The sequence below is a fragment of the Pelodiscus sinensis genome, chromosome 21, assembly GCF_049634645.1.
Source record: "Pelodiscus sinensis isolate JC-2024 chromosome 21, ASM4963464v1, whole genome shotgun sequence".
NCBI classification, from domain to species: Eukaryota; Metazoa; Chordata; order Testudines; family Trionychidae; genus Pelodiscus; species Pelodiscus sinensis.
This window is the reverse complement of record NC_134731.1, coordinates 27,014,370-27,040,945: the sequence shown is the minus strand read 5'-3', so window position 1 is coordinate 27,040,945 and position 26,576 is coordinate 27,014,370. Positions and strand designations below refer to the sequence as shown.

Sequence of the window (26,576 nt, the reverse complement as noted above, 5' to 3'; positions counted from 1 at the left end):
CAGCAGAGCTAAAACCAGAAGCCAGATCTCCTAACCCTGACTTTCCACCTCTGACTCAGGCCCGCCAGTGGGGCGGGAGCAAAGAGGGCAGTTGTCCCGGGGGCTGGCGATTCAAAGAGGCTCCCAGGCTCTGGCTGCCACCACTGCTACTGAAGCAACAGCTGTGGCTGGAGCCCTGGGCCCTTTTGAATTGCTGTCAGATCACTGGTCTGTGCAACTCTGAGGGCTGGGAGGGTGGCTGCCCTGGCCCTATGCCTTCCGCCAGAGGGCTGCCCCGCCCCCCAACCTTGGTCTGAGGCCCGTGGTGGCTGTCCCAAGCTGATGAAAATCAAAAAATTCTTTGTTCATTTTCCCATGGCTCAGTGGATCCCGGCCAGTGTATAAAAGCACACACCGCAAAGTTTACATGCAAAGGAAACATTAATTTTGGGTCTTTATGTTTTGGGGTAGTGGGATTTTTTTTAATGTACAAAAGAATAGTGAAAAGATTTTTTTTTCCTCTTTGCTTTTTCCTAAACCTTAGAAACATCAAGAATACTGAATTTTTGACTTTCATATTTTAGGCAAAGCAGAGGACTAGAATGGAAGATCTCTAGACCCTTATCTGAACTTTCCTTCTAAACAATCTTCAGGTGCTTGAGTTCAATTGTTTGTTTTTTAATAAGGAAAGTGCCCGCCCCAGCCATTAACTAATGGAGTTTTAAATGGAGTAAAAAAAGGGTTCTCTCAATTGCTCAAGTTTCACTCCTTGGTACCAGCCTTGTCATAATCTACTGATTCTCCAGTTGTCTACAGAGTGTCTTCCAAGAAAGCAGTGTAGACACAGCTTGAGTCTCTAATGTAAAAGGCAACCATAATTAGAACAATCCTCATCCTTCCTTTGGACAAGCCTCTTTTCAGGCATCAAATATCACTGAAAATAAAATAAAGGGGGCACAGCTGCTCTTGTTTGTTTGTTTCTATGCAGGTCCCCTTTAACTTCACACAGTACCTAGAGTGACCTGCGTTAGTGGGGTAGAATGCCGACTCCTCAAGTTCTGAGCTAGAATACAAGAATATCCATGTTGTATCTTCACTATGTTGCCACATTTAACAGAACTCACTGTAACCCTTCAGACTCACACACACAGAGCCAGCTTAAGATAAATGAGCTTTCATGGACTGTTCAACTCCTAGCGAACATACTGCAGGAGCTAATGGCACAAATAAGCTAGTCATGGGGAAACTAGAATTTTCAGCTGTACTGTTCATTCTCAGACTTGGTGGCCTCTAGCATACCTGACAGGTACAACGCAGTCTGAATTACTAAGGATCTTGGCACTTCCAGCACTTTGTCAAGAGTGGTGATGAACAAACGACTGGCCAATCTTATGCATTCAGTCAGCAACAGGAACAAAGTATTGACACCTCCTGAAATCTGCCATCCGGTAGGTTAGTGCTGTCTGCAGTGAGGATCTTTTTACCCTATTGACTCAACCTGACAAGGATGAAATATTATGCAGTTTGAAACAGATATTACTGAAAAATCCTGTTTTTTCCTGAAACAAAAAACAGGACTATGTAACACTTTAAAGACTAACAAGATGGTTTATCAGGTGATGAGCTTTCGTGGGCCAGACCCACTTCCTCAGATCAAATAGTGGAAGAAAACGGTCACAACCATATATACCAAAGGATACAATTTAAAAAAAAATGAACACATATGAAAAGGACAAATCAAATTTCAGAACAGAAAGGGGATGGGAGGGAGAGGTCAATGTCTGTGAGCTCTTGCGAGTCTCTAAGAGTGCATCTACGCAGCTCCGTAACTCAAAATAAGAGATGAAATTCGAGCTATGCAAATTGCGTATCTTATTTCGATGCTATTTTGAAATAGCTTATTTCGTCATTTGACGCTGTCTACACAGCACCACATTTCGAAATAAAGCGCTACTCCAAAACATCCCTTACTCCTGTAGACTGAGGTTTACAGGGACATCAGAATAGCGTGCCCAAAAGAATGGGCTTGCTGTGAAGATGCGGAATAGCTATTTCGGGATACTCCGGTATACCAAAATAGCATTGCAATGTAGACGTACCCTAAAGAGCCAACAGACAGAGAGATCTGGAGCTGTTGTTATTGTCTATGAGAAGCTAATTTGAGACAGAGGCACATTATCAGGTTCTAGACTGATTGGATGAGGCTGAATGTCTATATCTTTGTGTTCCAGATCCACCAGCCTTACAAACCATTTGCACCATTACAATGGATGTTAGGATCATACCGAGGAAAGAATTTGGCTCAAAGCCTTGAATTTTCTTCTGACTTGTTGCCTGTGCCATACTTGCCTGAAAAGAACGATCTACAACATTTCACAAAGCCTTTAAAATAAAACCTAACATGAGACTGGCCAAAATGAATTTTGCAGAATTTTCAAGGGCCCTGAGCTTGGTGTATAGGAAACCCTAATATGAATTTTACTGGTTCTAAAGGTAACATTTGAGCCTGTTTAAATCTAGTAATTTCAACAAAACAGTTTTGAAAGCATTAGCGCAAGATTTTCCTAGAAGAGCTAGAAATCACACTCGAGTTCTCAAGGACATACATGTACCGTAACTGCAACAGAAAGATCTTCCCACATGCTACTTTTCTCATTTGACTCAAGCTATTCTGCTGTGTAAAGGATATGAAAACTGAGGAGCATGAAGGACCCCTCCCTAAGCTGTTCACAATACTGGCAGCATTCATGAGATAAGCCTGTGTGTACCATTGCCAAGACAATCCTGTTTGCTTATCTCTTCTAATCCCAATAGCACTGTGTTGGAATTCTACACCAGCAGGAGGTAGCAATTTACATTCATCGGACTTCCTGTCCTGGATGGTAATGGGATTCCTTTATCCTGTATGCCAGGATCTGAGGACTGACATTTATACAATGCTGCAGTTCTGGTGCATTGCAGAAAAGACAAAACCATCTTGAACATCCTTTGTTGCCTGAGAAGGCTGGCAGGAACGTGAGCCTGGCAAAGAAAATCAGGCATATGGGTGCTCAGCATTGTGTATCCTGAAACAGGGATTTGTATGAAAGCAGGCACAAGCACAGCAATCTTTGCAGGCCACTGAGTTGTGTGCGCCACTTGAGAGATTAGAACTGAGCCCTAAATTCTTGCAAAGTAACCAGTTTAAGGTGATCTCAGTTGTAGCTGAGATACAGTTGCCACTAGTGATTCTAACGGGGCTATATATGCAATCCTCCATGTACGGCTTGAATACTATTAAATCTGAGTCGTGTCACCTGGGCTTTGTCTACACTGCAGGGTTTTTGTGAAATAAGCTTTTTGCGGAAGAGATCTTCCACAAAAACTTCTTGCACAAAAGCGTGTCTGCACCTCAAAAGCACATCGCAAAAGCGATGTGCTTTTGTGCAAGAGAGCGTCCACACTGCATGGACACTCTTGCGCAAGAAGGTTCTGATGGCCGTTCTGTGAATGGCAATCACAGCACCTGTGCTTTTTGTGATAGTCTCTTTTTGCACAAGAAACCCCTGTTGAGTGTCCACACACACAAAAAGGAGTTATGCCTCGTAGAAGGAGGTATACCTACCCCACAAAAAGCCCTCTGTTCTGTCGATTGACTGTAGATTTTCTTGTGCAAAAACGTGCTTGAGGTGTGGATGCTCCGCAGGGGTTTTTTTTGTGTGCAAAAACCCTGGAGTGTAGACATAGCCCTGGATTTTAGCCAAACCACCTCAGTCACAGGCATGAGAACTAAATTGGAGCTCCATCTGGCAAATGAATTCTTCGATTGAGTAACTTCCTCTGGGGTTTCAGGGGGTAGCTGAGTTATAGCCCACGAAAGCTCATGATACCATCTACATGTTTTGTTAGTCTATAAAGTGCAACCAGGCCATTTGTTGTTTTCTTCCCTCTGGGGTGACGTTCATAAGATCCCTGCTGGTTCATAAGGCAATTTAATTGACACACGTCAGTCAGATGGGAACTGGCATGTGTGTCAAATGTCAGTCCGTTTCCCTGGCGTGCAATCGCCTCTAACTGGAAGAGAGCGAGTTGGTGCTGAGACTAGATGAGCATCTTTCAGGATATGGAGATGGCTCAGTTTTAGAGCTGGTCGTAGAAGGCAGCAATGGAAAACCCCTTTTAAATAATCCAACAGTGACTATGAAGATAAAACATCGGAAGCCATTACTGTTAGAAGCTTAGTACAAAGGCAGAAGGCGGAGGAAAAGCCTTCATGAAACACACAGAGCTGAAAACTGGAATTAAGCCATGGAAAAAGAAAATAACTAAGGAGCAAGTGGCCACATGCAAGGATGCCTACCAGGAATTGAAGGCCCAAAGAATCTTCCAGGTGTAGGAAAGGAAAAGTGTCAAATCATCATTAATGAAAGCCTCTATTCCTTTGAATCCATTGGTATGAGATGGTAGAACCATTTCTCACCTTATGGACTGATCCTACTCCTACTGAAGACACAGGGGCTATATCTAGACTGGCATGATTTTCCGGAAATGCTTTTAACGGAAAAGTTTTACGTTAAAAGCATTTTCGGAACAGAGCATCTAGATTGGCGTCTAGATTGGAACTTTTTGCGGAAAAGCGTCCATACCAATCTAGCTGCGCTTTTCCGCAAAAAAGTCCTGATCGCCATTTTCGCGATAGGAGCTTTTTTGTGGAAAACAAATCTGAGCTGTCTACATTGGCAAAAGCTTTTGCGCAAAAGGACTTTTGCCCAAACGGGAGCAGCATAGTATTTCCGCAAGAACACTGACCGTATTACATGAGACTGTCAGTGCTTTTGCGGAAATTCAAGCGGTCAGTGTAGACAGCTAGCAAGTTTTTCCGTTAAAGTGGCTGATTTTCTGGAAAAACTGGCCAGTCTAGACATAGCCAGGGAGTTGGAGCAAGTCTCTTGTAAGGATTGGATCATTTAGGGAGAAAACTTTTATGACAGAGGCTATTAAAAAGGATCATTTAATGCCCAGATGGAAGGTCCTTGCAGACTGTCGTGAATTAAGACATCGCTCAACTTGAGAGTACCAAAAAGGAAAATGCTAGTGCTGAGTGATCTTTATTGATTCATCCAAACTACCGTCTGGTGGAGAGCACTGAAGGTGAAGGCATCTGTAGGCCCGTGGGTTTTAAAAGGATTCCTCATTCCACTCAAAAAGATTAGAGCTGACCACACTGACATAGAGAACAAAGATGATATAAAAAGGTCGACTGTAATAGGTTTAGACCAATCATGAATATTCTGGCAAAGTTTGATAGCATCTTGCACTGAATTATATGCCCGTCTTTCTCATTTGTGAGAGCACCATCAGTTTTAGAGTTGAACCATGTTCCTCATTAAACTGGAGGTTAAAATTCTTGTCTTTAGTCAAGAAACACTATTGACAGCCTGAGCTTTGGATGCCATGTGAGCCACGGCAGTTAAGAATCCAGCAGATGTACACACATCCAAAGTATGTTCATAGTAAAGAAGTCCTGACACTTTTCAGAGTGATAAGCACTTCAAGTCATGGAAGCAACCCTAGTGACTGGACTCTTTTGGCAAATCGTGTGCAGCATCTGTTTTCACAGATGGAGGAAACTGAGATGTAACAGCAACTTAGTCCCAGATTCTATGGCCTGTCAAATGAGAGGCAACCGTTATGATTCCACTAGTTGATAGCTTGTTTTCTAAATGTCTTGGACACCCTGGAGTCAGAAAACAACTCTAGTGATTTGGCAAGGTAAAAAAGACTTCTTTCTTTAATTTTCTCTTGGAAATGCACAGACAGTATGTATGTGCATTGAAACACAGATGGCTTGGGGGTTCTAAGATTACTTTATTGACCAGAAGCAATATGCTTCTACAGGGATTAAGACTTGCAATACCCCTATCTGATAGGTCAGAACTAACCCAACTTAAAGGATGGAGAAACCCAGACAGGGATTTTATGACATACCCCCAGTCAAAGCTAGTTTGAGACAGAGCAGCAAATCAGGACAATTCCTGGTCCCTCAGCTTTCTTAAGTTTATTAATCATCTCTTCTTTTTTCTCTCCCTAGTTGGGGCTGATTTGTTGAGAATAGATCTTTGGAAGCAGTGAAGTTGAAAAATGTATTTTTCTGCACAGGGAAATAAATTCTAATCTTTTTTTGAATAGCTGCAGTTTCAGAAGCTGCCGTGGCAGCCCAATGAGATTAATCTCCTGCTGCGATGGAAGATCCTGGAAAGAAAATCATGTATATTGATGTCTTACCTCCCTAACCAACATCTCAGATGACTTAGTGAGAGGTACTTGCCCAACAGATATTCCCCCGTCTCCAATTCACTGCCGGAGCCCACAAGAATTAGGCATCATAGCTCCAATCTTTGTTGATGGTAAAGCATCCAAACTGGCAAGACTGAGTTTTGGGAAAGACAGAACCAGAGACACTTCTGTTGTCCTGGGTTGTGAAAAGATCTATCTGGGGAAACCTCCACTTGTGAAAGATAGCATGGATTACATCTGACCCAACTGACCATTCATGAACAAGGAAGCGTTGGCTGAAATGGTCTGCCAGCTGATTCTGCACTCCAGGGAGGTGGGATGGTTGAAGATGGATAGAGTGGGCTATGCATAGCTCCCACAACAGAAGGGCTTTGTGAGAGAGAGGCAACTATCGGGCACCCCCCTTCCTTGTTGCTCTAGTATATGGCCGTTGTGTTGTTCTTCACGATCAACACATAAGGGCCTTGAAGGTGGGGCAGGAAGGCCTGACACAAGAGGCGAACCACCCAGAGCTCTCCTATGCAGATTTGGAGCAATAGCTCTTCCCTTGTCCACAGAGCTTGGGCAGGGAGATCTTCGAGGTAAGCTCCCCAGTCAAAATTGGACTCACTGGTGATGAGAGCAAGTAAGGGCTGTGGAGGGTGAAACAGGACTCCGATGTTGACCAACTGCGGGACAAACCATCAGCAAGTCCCTGGGTGGAGAGCATCACTACCATATCAATGCAGACGCAGTGCGGATGACATCATGACAGTAGCCAGGATTGTAGCAATTGAAGGCAAAGCCTGGTGAACCGAACTACGTAAGTGCAAGGCACCATGTGACTCAGTAGCTTGCGGCACACTCTGGCTGTGGTGGTGGTGAAATCAGTGAGGGACCAAAACAGGCGAAGCGCTGCTCTGGTAGAAACACCTGCCCCTACGGACTCGCTACATTGGGCGGCCACAAAGGTAGATTTGTTGAGGTTGACTAGAAGGCCCAGTCTCGTGAGCCTGGCTCTGGTGAGGTCTACCTGAGCCTCCACCTGCTGACAGAGCCAGTCACCCAGAAAGGGTAGATCTGGACCTCTGGTGGCAGAGGAAAACCACCACCTCTGCAATGTGTTCGGTAAACACATGGGGCAGCATACATAGACTAAAGGGGAGGGCCGTGAACTGAAAAGGAATGCCCCACGCCGTGAAGCAGAGGTACCTCCTGTGGGAAGGCCTGATGGAAATGTAAAAATAAGCGTCCTTCAAGTTGAGGGCGGCATACCAATCCCCTGGATCCAAGGAGGGGATGATGGAGTTTAGGAGACTATATGGGACTTATGATTGTGGACCACTTGTTTAGTTCCCTGAGCTCTGGAATCTGAGACTTCCCTTTGCCTTCAGGATGAGGAAGTAGCGGGAACAGAAACCCCTGCCCTTGAACTCCTGAGGAACCTCCTCCACCGCCTCCACGCTCAGGAGCCCCTGCACTTCCTGAACAAGAACAGAAGTTCCTTAAATTTAATGAGCCTGTGGAGGATCCAGTGGCACCATGCCCTGGGTTTGGTGGAAGGCCTAACAGAGTCCAAAACTGCTATTGAGGGACCCACTGTGTAGCCCCAGTATCTTTGGATGACCTGGGGACCACTGATGTCGAATGTCCTGAAGCCATGGATGCCCCCACAGAAGGAGACAATGGTGATGCTGAACGAGAAGGCCTGGGGGTGGGGACTGGACGTCATTGACTTTGCATCTAGTGCTGGAGCATGTGTCCATGGCATTAGGTAGCACACCCTGGACTGCCCTTGGGAGGATGACCATGACCAGTGTGGATGAGCAGTGCCAGGGGGAACTGTGCTGGGATGATGATTGGTGCCAGGATATAGATTGGCATCAGGATGAAGAACAGCACTGGGACTGTGATCTATGCCGAGGGTCAGCACAGAGTCAGGACAGACTTGGGGAGTGACGTCTCCATAGTGAGGCACTGCGCTCCAGTGATGATTGGAGCCGAGAAGAGCAGTGCCAGTACATGCAATGCTCCCTGGAGCGACTGGCAGAATCCAAGTGGTGCCAAGAGGTTCGGGATCTCACAGTGGATCCAGATCCTGACCAGAAGGTCCTATCTGGAGGTTCTCTGGAATGACTGCAGCTCTGGTGGGTCCTACTTCAGGACATTGCCACAAGCCTGACCAATGCTATTCACCGGAGTGGTGCCGGGACTCTGAGGCTATGTCTACACTGCACAGTTATTGCGGAATAAGCTACGCTGGAATAGTTATTCTGAAACAGCTGATTTCGAAATAGCACATCTACACTGCACGGAAACCTCAAAATTAGTCCGAGACAGGCTTCCCTAATGCAGGCATGCTATCTTGATTTAGAGCCTCAGGAGAAATTAACTTTGAATGGCCCTGGTGAGGGGCTACTTCAAAATAACAGAAGTGGAGCATCTACACATGCCTTATTTTGAAATAGCTATTCCGGAATAGGCGTTATTCTTCACAGAATGAGGTTTATAGAAGTCGGAATAAGCCATCCGTTATTTCAAAATTATTTCGAAATAGCGGAATTGCTGTGTAGACGCTCGCAAAGTTATTTCAGAATAACTTTGCTGTGTAGAGCCGCCCTGAGTGGCTGGGCACAAGCAGGCCCATAATGGCAGGCTTCCTCTTAGAAAGCTGATGGAGAAGGGGCTGCAACCTGTCCCGGAGAGCTGGCGACTTAGGCACCATACGCTCTGCAAGGCCTCATGTCACCTCAAATGTGTCCAGTGCAGAGGAGGGTCCAATCTCCACCTCCGCCATTCACGGTAAGTCCTGCAAAAAAGGGATCAGCTCCTGAGACGGATGTGGAGGCCCTAGAAGCTTGGATGCTGAGGGACCTTCTGGTGCTGGAACAGGCAGCGGTGCCATCAGTGCTGTTGCCAGCCTTGATCTGGAGTGAGATTGGTGCAGGGAGGATGACGGCTTTGGCGAACAGCAATGCCAAGGTTGCTGCACCTAGTTGGCCTTCTGCGTCGGCTAGACTGATGGTGGTACAGTTCACACAAAGGCATTTGGCACTGGGCCCTGCTATTGCGGGCAAAGAGCAGATTCCATCAGGAGCTGTTTAAGTTGAAAGTCCTGCTCTTTCCTCATTCAAGGTTTGAATGCTTTGTTGATCCTGCTTTTTTACTTGGTTGTTAAGGCACGGTGGCACATTTGTAGAAAAAGTGAATAAGGAAAAAGTTATTTATTTGTTCCCATAATGTAAGAAACTAGGGGTCACCAAATGAAATTAACAGATAGCAGATTAAAAACAAACAAAAGGAAGTTTTTCTTCACGCAGTGCACAGTCAACCTGTGGAACTCCTTGCCGGAGGAGGTCGTGAAGACCAAGACTTTAACAGAGTTCAAAAAAGAACTAGATAAATTCCTGAAGGTTAGGTCCATCAATGGCTATTAGCCAGGATGAGTCGGCATGGTGTCCCTGGCCTGTTTATCAGAGCCTGGAAATGGGAGACAGGGGAGGTATCACCTGATGATTCCCTGTTCTGTTCATTCCCTCTGGGGGCACCTGGCATTGGCCACTGTTGGATGACAGGACACTGGGCTAGATGGACCTTTGATCTGACACAGTGTGGCCGTTCTTATGTTCAGTCTGCCTGATGGGCTTCCCGCAGACACCATAGGCATGAGTCGTGGGGGTCGCTTGTCGGCACAGACTTTACACAGGAACTGCAGAGCTTGAAGTCTTGGAACTTGGGCATACTCCCGAGAGGTTCTGGGTGGGAAGGGAAATCCTTCTGCCCTACAACTAAAACTAAGCAAACAAGAAAGTCAACATGCTAGGGACAACAGCTGTCACTGGTAATAAGGAAAGCGGGGTGGGGGGGAGCGTTGGGTTGGCAAGGTCACATACAGTGTGCCACACTTGCGCCACTCCAAGGGGCTGTACCTGATGGGTAGCAGCTAGAGAAAAGCTTTCCAGTAGTCATACACATGGCATAGACCCACACTCTTAATTGGGATGGATATGAGCATGCACTCGAAGAAGAATCCATAAAAATTGTGTGCATGTTGGGAGGTGGGGAAGAAGCCCAGAGCTGGACAATGGTAACATTTGCTGATGTATTTATGCACCAAGGAAAGACTTCTAATTTTCAAACCGTGGACTTTTGACTCTTCTGTCCCAGATGAGTGAGTAAATTCATTCTAGTCCCAGTGAGTAAAAGGACTGATCTGGAAGGAGTAAATTATTGTCTCTATTGCTTTTTATTTCAGAGCCTCTAGCAGGTGAATTTTCTGAACCACCTGGATCAGAGACAACAGAGGTCCATGACTACTTTAAGGAGGAATAGCTCTTCTATGTCTATTACTATGTCTCTAGAACTTTCAAGTGGGAGAACAGTCCAGGGATTTCAAGTCTCAGTCTCAGAACCAGAGAATGCCCCATTGAAGACAATTATCAGGCCCATTCACAAAGGCAAAGAAATGTAGAGAGCCCCTACGGGCTCTTTCCCTTCTGCCTGCAAAGTGCACCACCAATGCCAGCTCAGAAAGGTGGAATCTGACAGTGCTTATGTCCTTGTCACTGAGTGGGACATGAGGATGCTTTGTGGCATCTGAGATCACATGCCCAATGCCTAAAAAGTTCAAGGAACATTTAGGACAGATTCTGCCCTTCCTCTGCAACTTGCAATGAATAATAAGTTTACTATACTGGAAATGAAAGTTACAAGGTCACTTGCACTGTTAATAAAACTAGTAAACTGGGGACAAGAAGAAAAAAAAAGGATCATGCTTCATCATCTGATCTCATATTCTGTGGCATCTGCCTGACTAGCTAAAATAGATCACCACGCCATCTCTGTTAGCAGAATTATAGGAAGGACATAAACATTTTATCTTAGCTAAATAACATGCTCATTGCAATAAATTAACATTCCTTATACAGTCTCTCTTACAGCCAGTTTCTTGTCAATGCACTTGGAAATATCTCCAAGGTGGTAGTTGCAAAATTAGAGCCAACTAAGCAAGTAAGTTACCAAAATTCACTAAGACAATAGGTAACATTATACATACTCTGTGCATAGCACTCTAAAGCTTATGTAGTGGAAATGAACTAACAAGACAAGGAGCCAAATTTATACCATCAGCACAGTTTCACTGACTTAAATAGAACTGCTTATTTATACAAGCTGAAAAACTGGCCTAGTGTATGTTGAATTCAAAAGATTTAAAAACAAAATCACCCATTGGTACACTTGGACATCGAAATATTGACTACAAGTACCAGACAGGATTGAGATTTCATACACATTTGAGAGGGCCTCGCGTCTACAAGACTCTGCATAAACATCAAGAAGTCCTGTGGCACCTTATAGATTTATTGGAGCATAAACTTTCGTGGGCAAAGATCCACTTTGTCAGATGAACGTGACAAAGTGGGTCTTTGCCCACAAAAGCTTATGCTCCAATAAATCTGTTAGTCTATAAGGTGACACAGGACTTCTCGTTTATGCAGATTCAGATTAACCCGGCTACCCCTCTGATACTACAAGACTCTGTGGTTGTCATTAAAAAGTCAACATTTACCTGCAGATTCCACAGTTACTGGCTGATTCCTTTTCCTGCTATAAGGGGAAACTGTTATTTCAGGGTATGTCTACACTACAAAGAAAAGTCGGAAAAAGATACGCAAATTGTGAACCGTAATTTGCATATCTTTTTCCGATTTTCTTCCAAACGAGGCTTTTCCGACATTTGGCTCGTCTACACAGGGCCAAATGTCGGGAAAAATCCCTCTTTCAGAACATCCCTTCTTCCTCGTAGAATGAGGTTTACAGGGATGCCAAAAAAAACATGTCTGCTTTTCTGAATTTTTTTTCAGCAGAGCTTTTTTGCGATACCTCTGGTATTCTAAAAAACCTCTGCAGTATAGACATAGCCAGAGACAGTGTGTAATGAAGAATCCAGACTTTTTAAAATAAATGACAACTGCTGTAACTGTAGGTTTGGGAGCCCTAAAAAGGATGGATGGTTCAGGGGTTCCCAAACCAGGAACTTAGTGTTATTCAACCGAGTTCACTCTTTGAATCCTCCTCCATGCTGGAATTTCCTAAGGACCATGCATGGGTAACTAACGAATTCAAGAAAACCAACATAATATCCTTGTAATATCACCTCTTCCAGCTTGTAGTAATAAAAAAAGTCCCACTTAATATAGTAAAATAATGTTATAACAAACTGTTTGCTCATTTCCTTTATTTCAACAAAAAGAAATAACAGAATGAAGAAAATATTAGATACTAGAAACAAACTTTCCTTTGATTAAAAACAGCAAAGGCTTGTCTGCTTGACTATTTGAATTTCTGTTTGAACTATAATATCTCAGGACATCATCAAGAGAAGCCATTTCAAAATGAAAACAATGACATATAAGATAACAAGCTGTAAAAGTCTGCTGGCAAACACACTGCACACCTCTCCTTTTGCAAACAGGTGTCTCAGTAATTCCCGTAACATTTGAGATTAAGATCTGGGGTGTAGATAGCATGCACGGTTCTTTCTTGTAAGCCCACAACTCTCTTGGCTCTCAGACTTGCTCTGAACTCATGCAGAGCCCCACGGTTTTAGGTATTTTTCTTCAACTGCAAAGAGTTCAGGAAAACTTGGGCATAATCTGATTTTACAGCAGGCAAAGGCTTCTGTGCTACACTGAAAAAGAAATCCCAATTTCTCAGGATAGGGTCAGATGCAAATATCTATTTTTGAAAATGTTAAGCTTCTCTTGCATAGTTACATGTATGTTTCCAGTATATTTGGTGTTAATAGAACTCAGTACGCTTGAGAGCATGCACAGTTATAAATATATACAGAAAATTAACCAGCAGAGTGAGATTGCTTTTAAAGTGTAGATACTTCAACACTGAAATGATTGAGGTCACATTACACAAGACAACCCTATTATACTCACAGAAATCAACAGTTTGATCAGTCATTAAATATTAAAATTGCTATTTTAAAACGGTAATTTTTACATTTTACTGAGCAAACTGTCACAGACGTTTTCATAGGTAATGAAATGCAGTAACAGAGGAATGAAAGTTAAATAAAATGTATTGAACATTGTTAATATTTAAATAAATGCCCTCTCCTGAGATATAATTTAGTGTACTATAAACCAATAGGGGGAATTTCTGGAACAGCTTGAAGGGAAAGAAAAAGCTGGTTAATATCTTTATAACTTCATGCCACTAAGTACTGCCAAACAATCTGGGACAGAACAGTGCAAAACCTATAAACTTAGCCAGTGTTCCCTCTAATTTTTTCCACCCTTGAGCTGAAGGATTTTTTTTGTGCGCACAAGCATGGAAGTTATGTGAGACACATCAGCTTTGATTGGTGCACATACAATTCATGGGGTGGGAGTGGGGCCAAGAGGTTCTGAGTGTGGGAGAGGGGCAGAGGGTTGGTAGGGCTCCAGCTGGGGCTAAGAATGCAGGGCTGGGATACAAGGGCTCTGGCTGGGGTGCAGGTGCTGGAAGGGGGCTGGGCATGAGGGGTTTGGAGTGAAGGGGGGGTTGGTGTGCAGGAGGCTCAGGGCTGGGGGGACTTAAGGTAGGTCATGGGGCTGGGGCTCTGGCTTACCTGGGTGGTTCCCTGCTGGGGAGGGTGGAGAAGCAATCCCTGCCTGCTGGGTACGAGCAGCTCAGTGCTGGGGCCGGTGGGGAGGGGCTCCTCCCCACTGGTCCTAGCAGCTTTAGGATTTGGGGAGATCTCTCTCCTCGCAGCTACCCTGAGCCCCCGAGTGGAGCTTAGTAACTCCTGCGAGGGGCTTAATGGAAAGTAGCCTGCAATGCAGCTTACAAGAAACTTATCAACAATAGTTCCTGAAACAGAGCGAGATAAACTCTGATGGAAGAACAGGACAAATGTTAAAGAGACTATTCTATATACGGAGAAGATGATATTGCATGGTTATGTCCGGCCTGCAATAATTTCAGCGACCTCAACGTCACAGTTTAAAGAACAGCTCACAACAGGACTGGTAAAAGGGTATGAAACACCCTTGCATTACAACTGAATGTGAAGACAAGCTACAGATTTCTATTGAGCTGTAAAAAAGAATTTCATTCTTAAATCTAAATAACTGAACCAAATTTTCAATTCTAAACTTGCAGGAAGCACTCAATAGATTTTCAGGAAAAAAAAAAACAGCCTAACATTTCAAGGCACCACAAGAGCAAATAATTTTCTTTATGAATATCTGTTAAAAATGCAGTCACAATACAAGCCAAATATTGGCCAAAGTTCAGCCACATCTAGATTTTTGAATGCTAAACATTCTGATCACAGCTAACTGGTAACTCCAACAATCAATGATAATTTTACAACAAACCTAGCATTCTATTTTGGTCCTTGTATCGCTCCTCACATTCAGAACGTAATCATTCTTTGCAGCCTAAGTATCCAATCCTACTCCCACTGAATTGGGATCTTTACACTGGATTTAATGGGAAATGAACTGAGTTCTAAAATTTAGCCACTTAAAATGCTTAAGCTACCGAAAACAGACTCTTCTGCAAAAATCTAGACACAAAGCTAGAAATGTCAATTACCAACCAACCTCCCCCCCCCTACTGATTAGCAAAATGATCAAAACTACCAATGTAAATGTTTGCTGCTTTGACCTTCAGGTCTTTACTCACCTTAATAAAGACAACCCACACATTATTGTGTTTGTATAAAAGATATTTACTTCAATTATCACACCTAGGGTGCTAGTGAATAATAATAATAATACATCATGTGAGTTTCATACAGTGATATTGCTTCTCCATATCATATAGGGACCGTTGTACAGTGCTGAGAACAAACATTATATGGCTAACCAAACAAAGACAGAAGAAACAATGCCATTCTGCTGACGGAGGGAGCACATCCCCGCTACTGCCAGCCATATAAACTTTTACTTTTATGTTTAAACAAATACCAAGAAATAAAATGTTACAAAAATGAGTCACAGCAACACAACGTGAGCTTCTCGAAGCTACTTGTACAAAAAAATGACACTTTTTTTGGTCAATTGGTTCTTTGTGAGGATTTTTTTTAAAAATCTGTGATTGTGAACATAACAAACAAGCTCTAAAAATGTCTAAGACTTAGTGCGTTACAGAAAAAAATATAAAATACTGCTAAAAATGTAAGACACCACAATACACGGGGGTAAAATGAGCTTATTATTTAAAAACAAAAAAGTTCTCAGGAAAAAGTACACCACTTTCTGTTTGAGTTCATCTTGTGCTGTGTTAGTAGTCAGGGCATTCATTTCAAAGGTCTGCCCATTATCATGGCAAGTAGTTATTGCACAAATGCAAAGAGTTAATTTAATAAAAATGAAAAGGGACATGAGGGAAACCATTTTAAAAAACAAAAGCACCCCCACCTCCAACTAGTTAGTCTCAATTTACTTTGGATTTAACGTCCAAATGCACACACTTAACATTCTTGGATCATTTACAGAGAGTGGGACAGACAGTGCCAGTTTTCTTAAAAGGAACAGCAGAAAACGGCTTTCAACGCAGAAATGCATAGACTATTCTGAAAGAAATGAAAACCTTTCGCGAAAATTATCTAATAGTTTATAGTTTAATGTAGGACCTCTCCCTCCCTCTTTCTAATTATGCCAGGAGAAAATTATGGCATTGGGGAAAATGTTATTTTTGAAAAATTAATCCGATGTTCTTAGTGGGATGTCCTCAAAAAAAGGCAAAGTGCAAGTTTGCTTCCAAATCCACAGATGAGGTGATGCGCCCTGCAACCATCTCAGCTCCTTACATCTTTGCCTTCTGTACAGCTCTCTTTTGCAGGGCCCATGCTGGTTCAGTGCTTACTGAAGGCCCTTTATATCGTCCTTCAAGCATACACATCCCTCCCTCATAACAAACAAGACTATTTCTAAAGCAACATTTCAGGTGTTGTTTAAGCAGCTCTCTCTCTCTCAAACCGTTACCTACCCAAAATGCTTGTCTTAATGTTTCTACATTGCAAGGAAACCAAAAAACTCCTCTAGCACAGATATAAATTTACAACTAGCATTTTCATATTCATACCAGGAAAAATTGCTGCTGCACAAGGTTGTTTTGACCAACTTCATATGTAAGAAAAATAGTTATGAATTCAGAAATTATAACATAGGCCAACAAAGATGAACATTATAGGATACCAGTCTCTCTTGTTTTAAAGTAATACTCTTGAGTAGATTGCAATGTACCTTGACAAAGGGCTACTGCATCTTCATGAAATCTTAAGAGAGGCTCTAGGAGGCTTAGGTTATTTTTCGTCTCTCTCTTTGTATTGGAGTTTCTTCTCTCACAACTGAGACTTTTTAATCTCAATACTAAATGGTTTTTAATATTTAAATACCAATATTTATAGACATTGATATATAGTCCCTTTAAAGTGGCTTGCTCCAGAAAACACAACATGTTGATATGGTATTCATTAGTCAAGTACATGCAACCCATCCAATTCCCAGATCAGGTAAATTATTCTAAACAGAACAGAATGAGTTTGTGGCACTGGATCATCTATGTCCATTTAAGCAATAAGAAGTGATATGTATATTTCTGTTATGTTTATATAAAAATCTTCAAAAGGCATTTTAAAACACTCTCTTAAATAGGAAAGACCAGAATTTTGTTCTGTTCTAACGATGAAACACTAATATATTTAGACATATGACGCTGTGTAAAGAATGAGTTCCAGAAATAACAGAGAAGTGCTAGGGACTGAGGAGGTAGGAGTGTGATGTAGAGAAAAAAAATTCTTATTCTTCACAAGTCCCAGTTAAACTGGAATGACCTTACGGTGAGTGTATCACCATTTAAAGATGGCATGGCTCAAGAAATTGACATGAAGCTGTAAGTGCTTGTTTTAAAGTCATGTAAGAATATGGTGAAAGTCAGCTATAACTGGAGATCACATGGGTGCTTGACCAATCAAGTTTTTTAAATGCTCACTGAGAGGCCCATTAGTAGGATATTTGAGAATCTGCGGTTATGCATGTAAGATTGCTGCACAATGGTGGACTATTTATTCCAAAATTCCATCATGCAAGGATAACCAGTGTGAATATTCTCTTCAGTCACCTGAATACTCCTAGACTAAAGCTTACTTTTGCCTACATTGGGCATACAGTGTGTTAGCTCCTAAACATAAAACTAGAACTTCTATTGCACAACGTTTTAAATGCACAGTAGTATTAAGTGCTCTTTATCAAAGCGATTAGTAACCTTGGGCTACTGAAACTCACCTTAAACAGACTTTTTTTTTCTGAAATAAAAAGTAGGCTCTTGTGTATGCTGAACTCTAGATCACTGTGCTTTAGATTATTCTCAATGAAGAGATGAGAAGATAAGGCACCTTTCTGATTACAGAAAGTTTGATACAAGAAATATAGGCTAAACACATCTAAAATTGCGTGATAGCATTGCTTAAACGAAAAACATTTCAGAATAATCTTAAAAACATCCCCCTCCACCCACCCCGCAAAAAACAAATAAGTATGCGATCCATGAACTTCTTCATTCCTGAGGAGGATGAAAAAGAAATGGAAACCTCTGATGGAGGGAAAGCGGGGAGAGAGAAAACCCACCCAACAGCACAATATAGCTGTGTTGCTTATTCTTCATCTGCCCTCCTTTAAGCTAGTTTATCTAGAATACTTACTGTATATACCATATGAGCATTCAGAGGTAACTAGGTGCTTTGGAAACTTTTTTAAAGCTAATTAATTTATACATATAATACATTAAAATAGAATTAAGGGTCTAATGAAAACTAACAAAAGCCAGAGAAATGCAGTAAACCCTAAGTACCAATCTTACCACACATGCAGATTTTTTTTAGTTCCACATATGCTTCGTTTTCTTTTAAAATATCTGTTTCTCTTTCAAGTAATCAAAGTCCCGTGAGAGGAACTCAATATACAATACACCTCATAGTAGGATTTTCAGCATGCACGGGGGTGCCAGAGATAAATTTCTGGTTTTGATTTATCCCTTGGTTTAATTCACTCATTCTCCCGCCTCCCCCTCTTTTTAAAAAGCCGTTCAATATAAAGAGTGGCAAAATAATTTGCTTTAAAGGGGGTAATATTGCTCCCTTTAATTGACCATAATACTGTATAGAAGTGAATTCTTGATAGGCACAGCAGAGCAAAACCTATTCATACAGGATGAGTTTGGGATATGATTTCATCCTTAGTTCTGAACTATCCAGCTTTTGTGCATCTCAGCCAGACCCTTGAAATTATTTTTATGTATTCTGAATGTGAACTTTTTTTTCCCCCTTCATGTTAATTAAACCTTCATGTTCAAACAATCTGATCCCTCAGCAGCCCGCAGGCCCTTTCTTGCAACATGGATTTTGCCTGGCAAGTGGGAAAATGGCACTCTATGCATTAACATACACATTAGCATGGAAATATCATTTTTAAACCTGCTATCCAGCCATGCCCCAAAGCATATAATTTACCTAATAGATTGCAGCAATTCCTTGTGGACCCACTAACACCTAAACTGTAAATATGCTCCATATTTAGAAACTTTTCCAACAGGAATAGGGTAAATATATATTTTTAAAAATGCGTATGACTGACCTGCACAGCTGGAAGGGGGTAACTCAAGTTAACATGTTACTACTATTGTTACCAACAGAAAGACTGTGCTGTTACAAACATTACCACAACATTACAGAGTCACTATGCAAGGACTCCTATCACTACTACTACAGGAAATTACTGAAGTAGTGAAATGGATCTTGACTTGATAATACAAATATCTCCAAAACTAAAATGAACAGCCATAGATATCCTCTGATGGAGGGACTACGGGAAGTAGGGTGGTAGTTAGTATTTATGGCAGTTTCCTAATATGATTATTTGCCATGTAACTTTTATACGGTCAGGGCTCACTTGACTTTTCAGTTTACTAAAGAAATTGCAGTGAGACACCAAAGTTGCCTGATTTTGTAATAGAAAGAATCAAGAGAGAAAGCTCTTAAACATGCAGTTGCCACTGAAGTCAATGGAAGCTGCATGCTTGTATGATGGCAAAACTTGCCCTCTGGCAGGAATCTGTCAAAATACAAAGGATTAAATAATCACAAGTATAATTTTTAAGTAGACATTTTTCCTTCTAAACATTTTTGTGCCTGAACATGCTCATGAACGGTGATCAACTGACAACTCTGGTAACTCAAGCCCATTTTTTATCTATGTAACAGATATGCAGTGAAAGCTTCCCCGTCATTGCCAGCGTGCCCAGGGCGTGTCAAAGAAGGGGTGAGAAGGGAGTTTAGTCTCCACAGCCCATCAATTTCTGGCCTTTTCAGAGGATGCTAATAAGGGTGCCAATTAGTAAAAAGTCATGTGGGTAACTCTTGTGGCTTGAACACTTCTCTGCAAGAAACGGACCTGAGACCAAATAATTTGTTTTACGTGTCAAACAACAACTCTATTGGGACAAAATTCATCCCTACACTAAGGACCATGACAAAACCAAAGCACCACTTAAGAGATATTTTCTAGGGCTTGACTGGGTTTTTAAGTAATGCAGAGGCCAATAGCTGACCCTCTCCAGAGGAGAGTCTTTTAATCATTGTACATTAATAGGCTATGGCATATCGCATAACACAAAATTTAGTAATTCAGATCCTGGGGTGATAAAGGTCATAAAACTAAGTATCTGGATACATAGGATAACAGTGGACTTTTTTTTTCTTAAAGTGTATTATTACATATATTTAATGCATGGTATATTCAATATCAACTATATAAAATTAAAAAAATGAACTGAGGAAAATAAAATGTTTTTTGATGAACGAATAGTACATACCAAACTCTTATATTGTGCTTTTCATCCATAGGTCTCAAAGCACTTTACAAAAGAGGCCAGTATCATAATCCCCATTTTACTGATAGGGAAACTGAGGCACAGAGAGGCACCCAAGGTCACCCTGATGACAGAGCCAAGAATGGAACCCAGCCCTCCCAAGTAATGTTTATTTTCATTATTTAAAGTAACTTGGAATTATATTTTAAGCTGTTTGGTACTTTCTGAAAACCTTGTATTTATACAAAACATGTACAGGCCCTTTAATTTTAAACCGACTGCATGTAGGACATGGATAACACATGTTAGTGTTTAGCTCGAGGGACAACAGAAAGCGCCATGGAAACTGGAAGGCCTAGCATAAGAGTAAATTAAAGTGAATGCTGCGTTTTACATCTGTTATACTGCATACGTTAAACTAGGGAAGATCAGCTACAAGAAGCCTGTCTTGTTAGGGGGCTGAACAAACATCCACTGAAGAGAGGAAAGACTTCCATTGACTTCAACCGACACTACATCAGACTTTAAATCATGTTTTCCTCTCTCCCCATCTTTCTTACAATCTCCATGAAATCCTGACAAACCACCCATGGAATTCAAGTATATGGATTGTTTTTAAGACTCAGTACATATGTAGATACACATAGGCTGTACACAAGAGAGATGATTTAAAGAACTCACTCACTTAAAAGGAAAGGTAAGATAGACAAGTGAAGGAACAAATGTACCCTCCACCTACATGTCAAAAATTGTTATGAATGTATTTATTATAGTTGCAATAAATCCCTTTGCTACATAACACTGTTGATTTCTTAGCAGCCCTGCTAAAGGCAATAGCCCATATTACTGACATTTCAGTTTAAATAAGGAAGCGGTTTTGGATTTAAGTGCAAAATACATCTGAAACCAATTACTTTTTTTTGGTATTTTTATAATTTAAATATGGTCAAAATGTTTTTCCATTTCTAAATTACCAAGTTCCTGCCAAGAGCAATTTTTTTTTCACTTTATAGTGGAGTTCTAAAATCATAGAAATTAGGGATTTTAAGATGGAAACTCTGACCAGTCCTGGTCTGCAGGAGTACTAGTAGCAACTGCAATCTCTTTTATCATCTTTGTCATGATTCTGTGAGATTTTCTCTTAACTTTATTTAAATTAATCAGCATTATAATCTCACTTTGAGCTAACACCGGAATGACACACTTTTCCTCTAGCTCACTGTTTTCACTTTTAAAAGACAGCAAATAGTAATATTTTTACATAACGAGGACTAGAGAATATTGCATAGAATTCTGTAGTGTTCATTAGCCCCTTCTCTGTAGCACCCCCACATGAAAGTTATGTGAAAATTATTGCAAAAATCTCTTATAAAATGTGAAAGGCATGCATCCAATTTTTATTTCTAGAGATATCTTATTCTATTAAAAAAGCTTATTATTAAAGGGGTCCTTGATAGATGCTATGGATGCAGCACACCAATGCAAGGCTTAAGGAGTGGCTCTACCCACAAAGTCTATTTATAAATGTTGCATGAGTGCCAGTTACAATAAAATGATCAAATTCTATGGCATCCTGTATTTATTTTATCCCGTTGATAAAGAAAATTGCATTTGAAAAAAGGAACAATTATAATAAACAGGCATGCTTCATCCACTTTCCATTAACACAATAATAAAAGAGACCATTCCAGTTAGTTAAATCTCAAAATTGTCCTCCCCTTTTTGCACTACCTACAGAGAGATAAAAATGACAATTTTACCTACAGTATAAAAATAGGTATGTTAAAACAGCCTGTGGCCTATCCTTCCATTGCTTTAGACAAAGTCTGAACTGTAAACAGAAACAAGGTTTAAAAAAAAAAAAAGATGTTAAAGAGAACATAAAAATGGAAAAACCTGTAATGCTAGAGATATGTATGTGCTTTTATTTCGCAGGAAAGGTATTGAACAGGGTGTCTTCAGCAAGTGCTTTATTGTCAGTATTCTTGACTCTATAAAATAACTGTGCATGGAGAACAGCCCCCACATGTTGAACATGTGGTACCTTATATACAGCCTTTCACCTTTCAACTAATGAGTGACTAAAAAGCATTGAAGAGTCACAGTTCCAACTCTTTTACATTACTTCTCCAGTAGCTCTTTATGAAGTAATGAATAGGAGTATAATACTAATTTTCCTAATAACAATAATTTCAATGTACTTCATTAGCATAAAAGACATATAGCTAAAAATCATTCACCACAGATACAATTTAACCCTTTTTTTAAACTTGGTAACTAATATTTAACAACTCTACAAATGGGAGAGCAAGGTATCTGGTAAAGATTTGTAGTGGGATTCCTAACAAAGTCTGGGGTCATCCCAATGGCATTCTAACAAACAGTTTTATGTACATTCTACCTATGACATTATGCATTAAATAATGAAAGAAACTAAAGCATTAATAAAGTGCCAAAAGACAGGGAATCCCAAGAGCATCTTAGTTGACTAATTTTATAATAAATACTGATGACAGCCCAGGGCAGAATGGGGTGACTTATAAAATTGTGAATGCTATTTTCACTCAAAAAAATTCTATGCACTGTAAATAGTACAATGAAGTTTACAATTAACTGTTAGTGTTATAAGAGAAACACATCTTCTACAGCAGAACTACAAACAGGCTTTAAAAAAACTGATATAGCATTAACAAAAGTAAGGAGAGACTTTTGAGTGTTTGGCTCCTCTAATGTAATTAGCAGAAACTTGAAAACTACAAAAAGAAAGAAAAAGGATACTTTTGAAGGCACTTAAGTATTGCTTATCGAGAAGAGAGATTAACCCTAAATGCTGCATTTGGGTTCATCCTGTAAATAAAATTCTACTTCCTGTGACATCTCTCAGTAAGCATTATTGAATGCAATAAAGATGCACGCTTATCCAATAACAGTTCTTGGGATCATAATTATGCAAGATAATAAACAGAACCCCAACAAGCAAGTACAATTTAACCACTTGACTGCATCAAGCACCCAGATCTCAATGTGGAATTAATAGAGGGTAAGCAACACATGGCAAATATACTGTTCTAAAGTAAACAAAGAAAACTGGTAAGTTAGAATGTAAGAAAACATCTGGATCTGTCTAATTAAAAGTTCTGTCTCTTGGCTGAATGGAAGATGTTTATATTTTGTTATTTATGTTCAGGTACATGCATTTGAATGGGACATACAGTCATAAATGGAGCTGTGTTTTATAAATCAAACCAGAACATTTGCTTGTAAGGAGACACTGTGGTGAACAGAAGATTTTTAATGGTAACATTTTGATTTGCCATCTCATTTGTTGGAAGTTCTCTCAGCCAAACTTTATGTCCCTATAAGTAGAAGTTACAGTAATTCTAGAAGGTGCACTCACATATTCCAAACTTTTTCTTCAGCTCACCACAGTAAGGGCCAGTTGCTATCTTTGTTTATCAAATCAGAGCTGTGCACCACAAATCAAGTCTCTGGTTACTCAAGCAGGTAATTTGAAACGACTGTAACAGCAAAAACAGTTAAATAAATCTCTGCCTTTCAGCCTCCTAGAGCCTTCTTTTCTTATTCATGAAAAGGCTACTTTTTTTAGTGTACTGACTCTTAATTTGTGAAAAGTTAACTAAGTGCTGTTGTTGCATGTTGAGACTGTAAATGAAATACATAATTTCTAAAACATCATGCAAGAAATGTGGGTTCACATCTTACAGTCAAAGTCCTACTAGTTAATTAATACAAGCACACTGAGGTGTAATATTGGGAGCATACCTTTAAAATCGGAACTCCTTTCCCCACCCCCCCAAAAATCAAAAAAGTAATATTAATTAAACTTAAGTAATGAATGCACCATTAAAGTGTCATCAAAAGATGCTGACCTAAGACAAAGGTTTCAATGATACACAATACGGTCAAAAAGTCTTCAATCAATAATATACAGTATGACAACTACATCTTGTAAATTATACCCAATACTGCCGGCAGTCTATCCCTCTAAAGAATATTTGCCCCCTTTCATCCCTTCCTAACAATCAGATAATAAAATACAGCACCTATAAATAAGCAAAAAAAATATATATATATACCGAAATCATCTATTGTTAGTTTTAAAGATATGGCAATAAAGGAGTCTAAATTAGCAAACTTGTAGAAGCCATAACTGATAAAACAGCTTATTGAAAAAAGGTGGCAGTAATGCACTCTATGTGTGCACAAGTACGTAAGAAAATACACAGACGTATAAAATTGCGCGCGCGCACACACGCACACACACACACACACACTCTCTTCCACACACCTCTATGCTCACGCATATACATATAGACAACAGGAGGAGTTAGAGACAAGTCAGAATTTGTACTTGGATCAGTTTATGCTGTGCATAAATTAATCTGAAGAGGCTACATTTTTGAAGGGCAGATTAGTCTGGAGTGGGATTCAAGAGCATAAATATTTTGGTTTAATGTTTGGGCTATTTACACCTTGGTCATAGCCGATCTGAAACCTGCAATATCTTCTTCCTCTACACAAAAATAAACTTCCCACAACTAAAACATTTAAATCAGTGCTTGTGGTCGGAAGAGAGTCAGTAAATGGCCAATTCCTTCTTAGTGGTGAGAGATATCAGTTACACACGTAACTTAATCTAACTGGATTACATGTTAGTTGTAGCTTCAGGTTGTAACAATATGTCCCCAGAGCTGCAGGCTGAAATATTACTGGCCAAATTTTTTCAGTTCCTTCTTTAACCAAAAGATACTAGATATACCACACACAATTCAAAAGAAATGATCCAATACATACTATTCTAAGTTGTCTCCTAAACCTCCTGGATATGAGGTCTGATCAGCGTGCTCTGTGGTTAGAGGTTAAAAAGCAGATTATAAAATACCTAGATTCAGATTTTTTTGTCCTGATTTGGCCTAAAATGGAGTGTATTAAACAAATTCTGGTCTGCAAAAGACCAGAATCAGTTAAAGCTATGAAACAATGTGCACTACGTGTCAATATTCTATTTCACTTACAAGAAAACACTAAGTCAGCTACCACAAATTAAGATATTTTCCTGATGTGACTTTTTTTGTTTTGTTAAAAAATATGTGGAGTAAATGTGTTTTTTTTAATTCAAAGTTTCAAACACAATTCTTTTTTTTTTCTTGAAAATATTTAGGAATCCAAACTAGTGTGTTTAGAGTCGGTTGACTGTGCAATCTCTTAGTGGCAACTGAACAGCTACAAAATTTTTTTTTCTTTTTGAAAAATCTCCCCTTTTTCCTGGTTTAAGAAGATAATAGTGTATTATCGCTCTGTAGCCATTAGATGGCAGATAAAAAGCCCCCTTTAAATATGTGGGTTTGATTTTTTTTTTATGTTTTTGTTTTTTTAAAGCCCACACCAAAGAGGAGGGCACAAGGCAAAGCTGTATGAGTTATTCCAGAAATTGTGGAAATCACTTAGGGCATTAATAAAAACACTTCAGGGTACAAAAAGCTTGACCACACATTTCAGTTTTCTTCCTTGAAAACACAAACATAAATTGGGCTTAACGCTCCTTTTGTTTTCTATATGCACCTTGGCCTATGGCGTTTTTGCCCTGTGGCCTGCAGGGCGGTAAGTGCGCAACACAATAAAACCAGTAGAGGTCCAGTTTAACTTTCCCAACTCTCTAGAGCTGGGCGAGTTTAATCTCAAAACTCCCATTCGACGGGCTCTTCTCGACTAGCGGCCTTCTCTAAACGGTGTATTATGTTGTTCAAGTTTGCTGCTTTCTTTTTCCTCAAGCTGTTGTCCCTCGTGTTCTTGGAGCTTACTGCCTCAGAAAAGTTGAATAAACTCTGAATAGAGTTGGCTTTCTGTGAGCCTGCAGCCAATGTGGAACTTGTACTTGGCAGACTTAATATCTTCTCTGAACTTTCTTTTGACTTGAAGGAGCTCTCCCCTGTAAGGACTGAGGTGGAGGCAGCTGAGGTAGAGGCATCCTCTTCTGTAGCAGAGTTTGGCATTGTCTCCAGAGTTTCCCCTGAACTTTGAGACCCTGGTGGAGAACTCTGACGCGGTGCTTTGAGCCTACCCTCATCATCAGTATCCTCCAGGCTCTCCATTCCCAAATGGAATGACTCAGTTTTCTCTGATGATCTGGCATCTTGTGGTACCTCTTCCCCGGCTTCAAAAGCTGACTCTGCTTGCCCTCCCTGAGACTTTGTGGTTGCATTGCTGTACTCATCTGCCTCCAGACCACTTGGTTTTCCTTCAGGTGGGCCTTCTGTATCCACACCATCACAACTGTCTCCCTCCGAGCTGTGAACCGCTCTGCTGCTTCTGGCTGAAGGAGAGTCACTTGACCCAGCCTGGCTCTGGCTTCCTGATTGGATTTCTTCAATGAACAGCTCTCGACGGATGCGAGATCTAGAAGACATGATAACAGAATGGTTAGTTTGGTGCTGGCCATTCATAATCTT

General features: G+C 40.7%; 1 protein-coding gene across 5 annotated transcripts in view; it reads right to left on the bottom strand.

Annotated features, from left to right (window-relative positions):
• The window catches only part of CUX1 (cut like homeobox 1), a 397,218-nt gene that overhangs the window by 39,250 nt on the left and 331,392 nt on the right, over window positions 1–26,576 (bottom strand). For 4 of the 5 annotated variants that reach the window (XM_075904405.1, XM_075904407.1, XM_075904408.1 and 1 more), the window contains one exon: window positions 12,456–26,523. The exons of the other annotated variant lie outside the window; for it this stretch is intronic. In XM_075904405.1, the coding sequence (XP_075760520.1) occupies window positions 25,806–26,523 (718 nt within the window). In that variant the 3' untranslated portion in view covers window positions 12,456–25,805. Of the gene's footprint in view, window positions 1–12,455; window positions 26,524–26,576 lie in introns of those variants that run through there. 5 annotated transcript variants of the gene reach the window in all.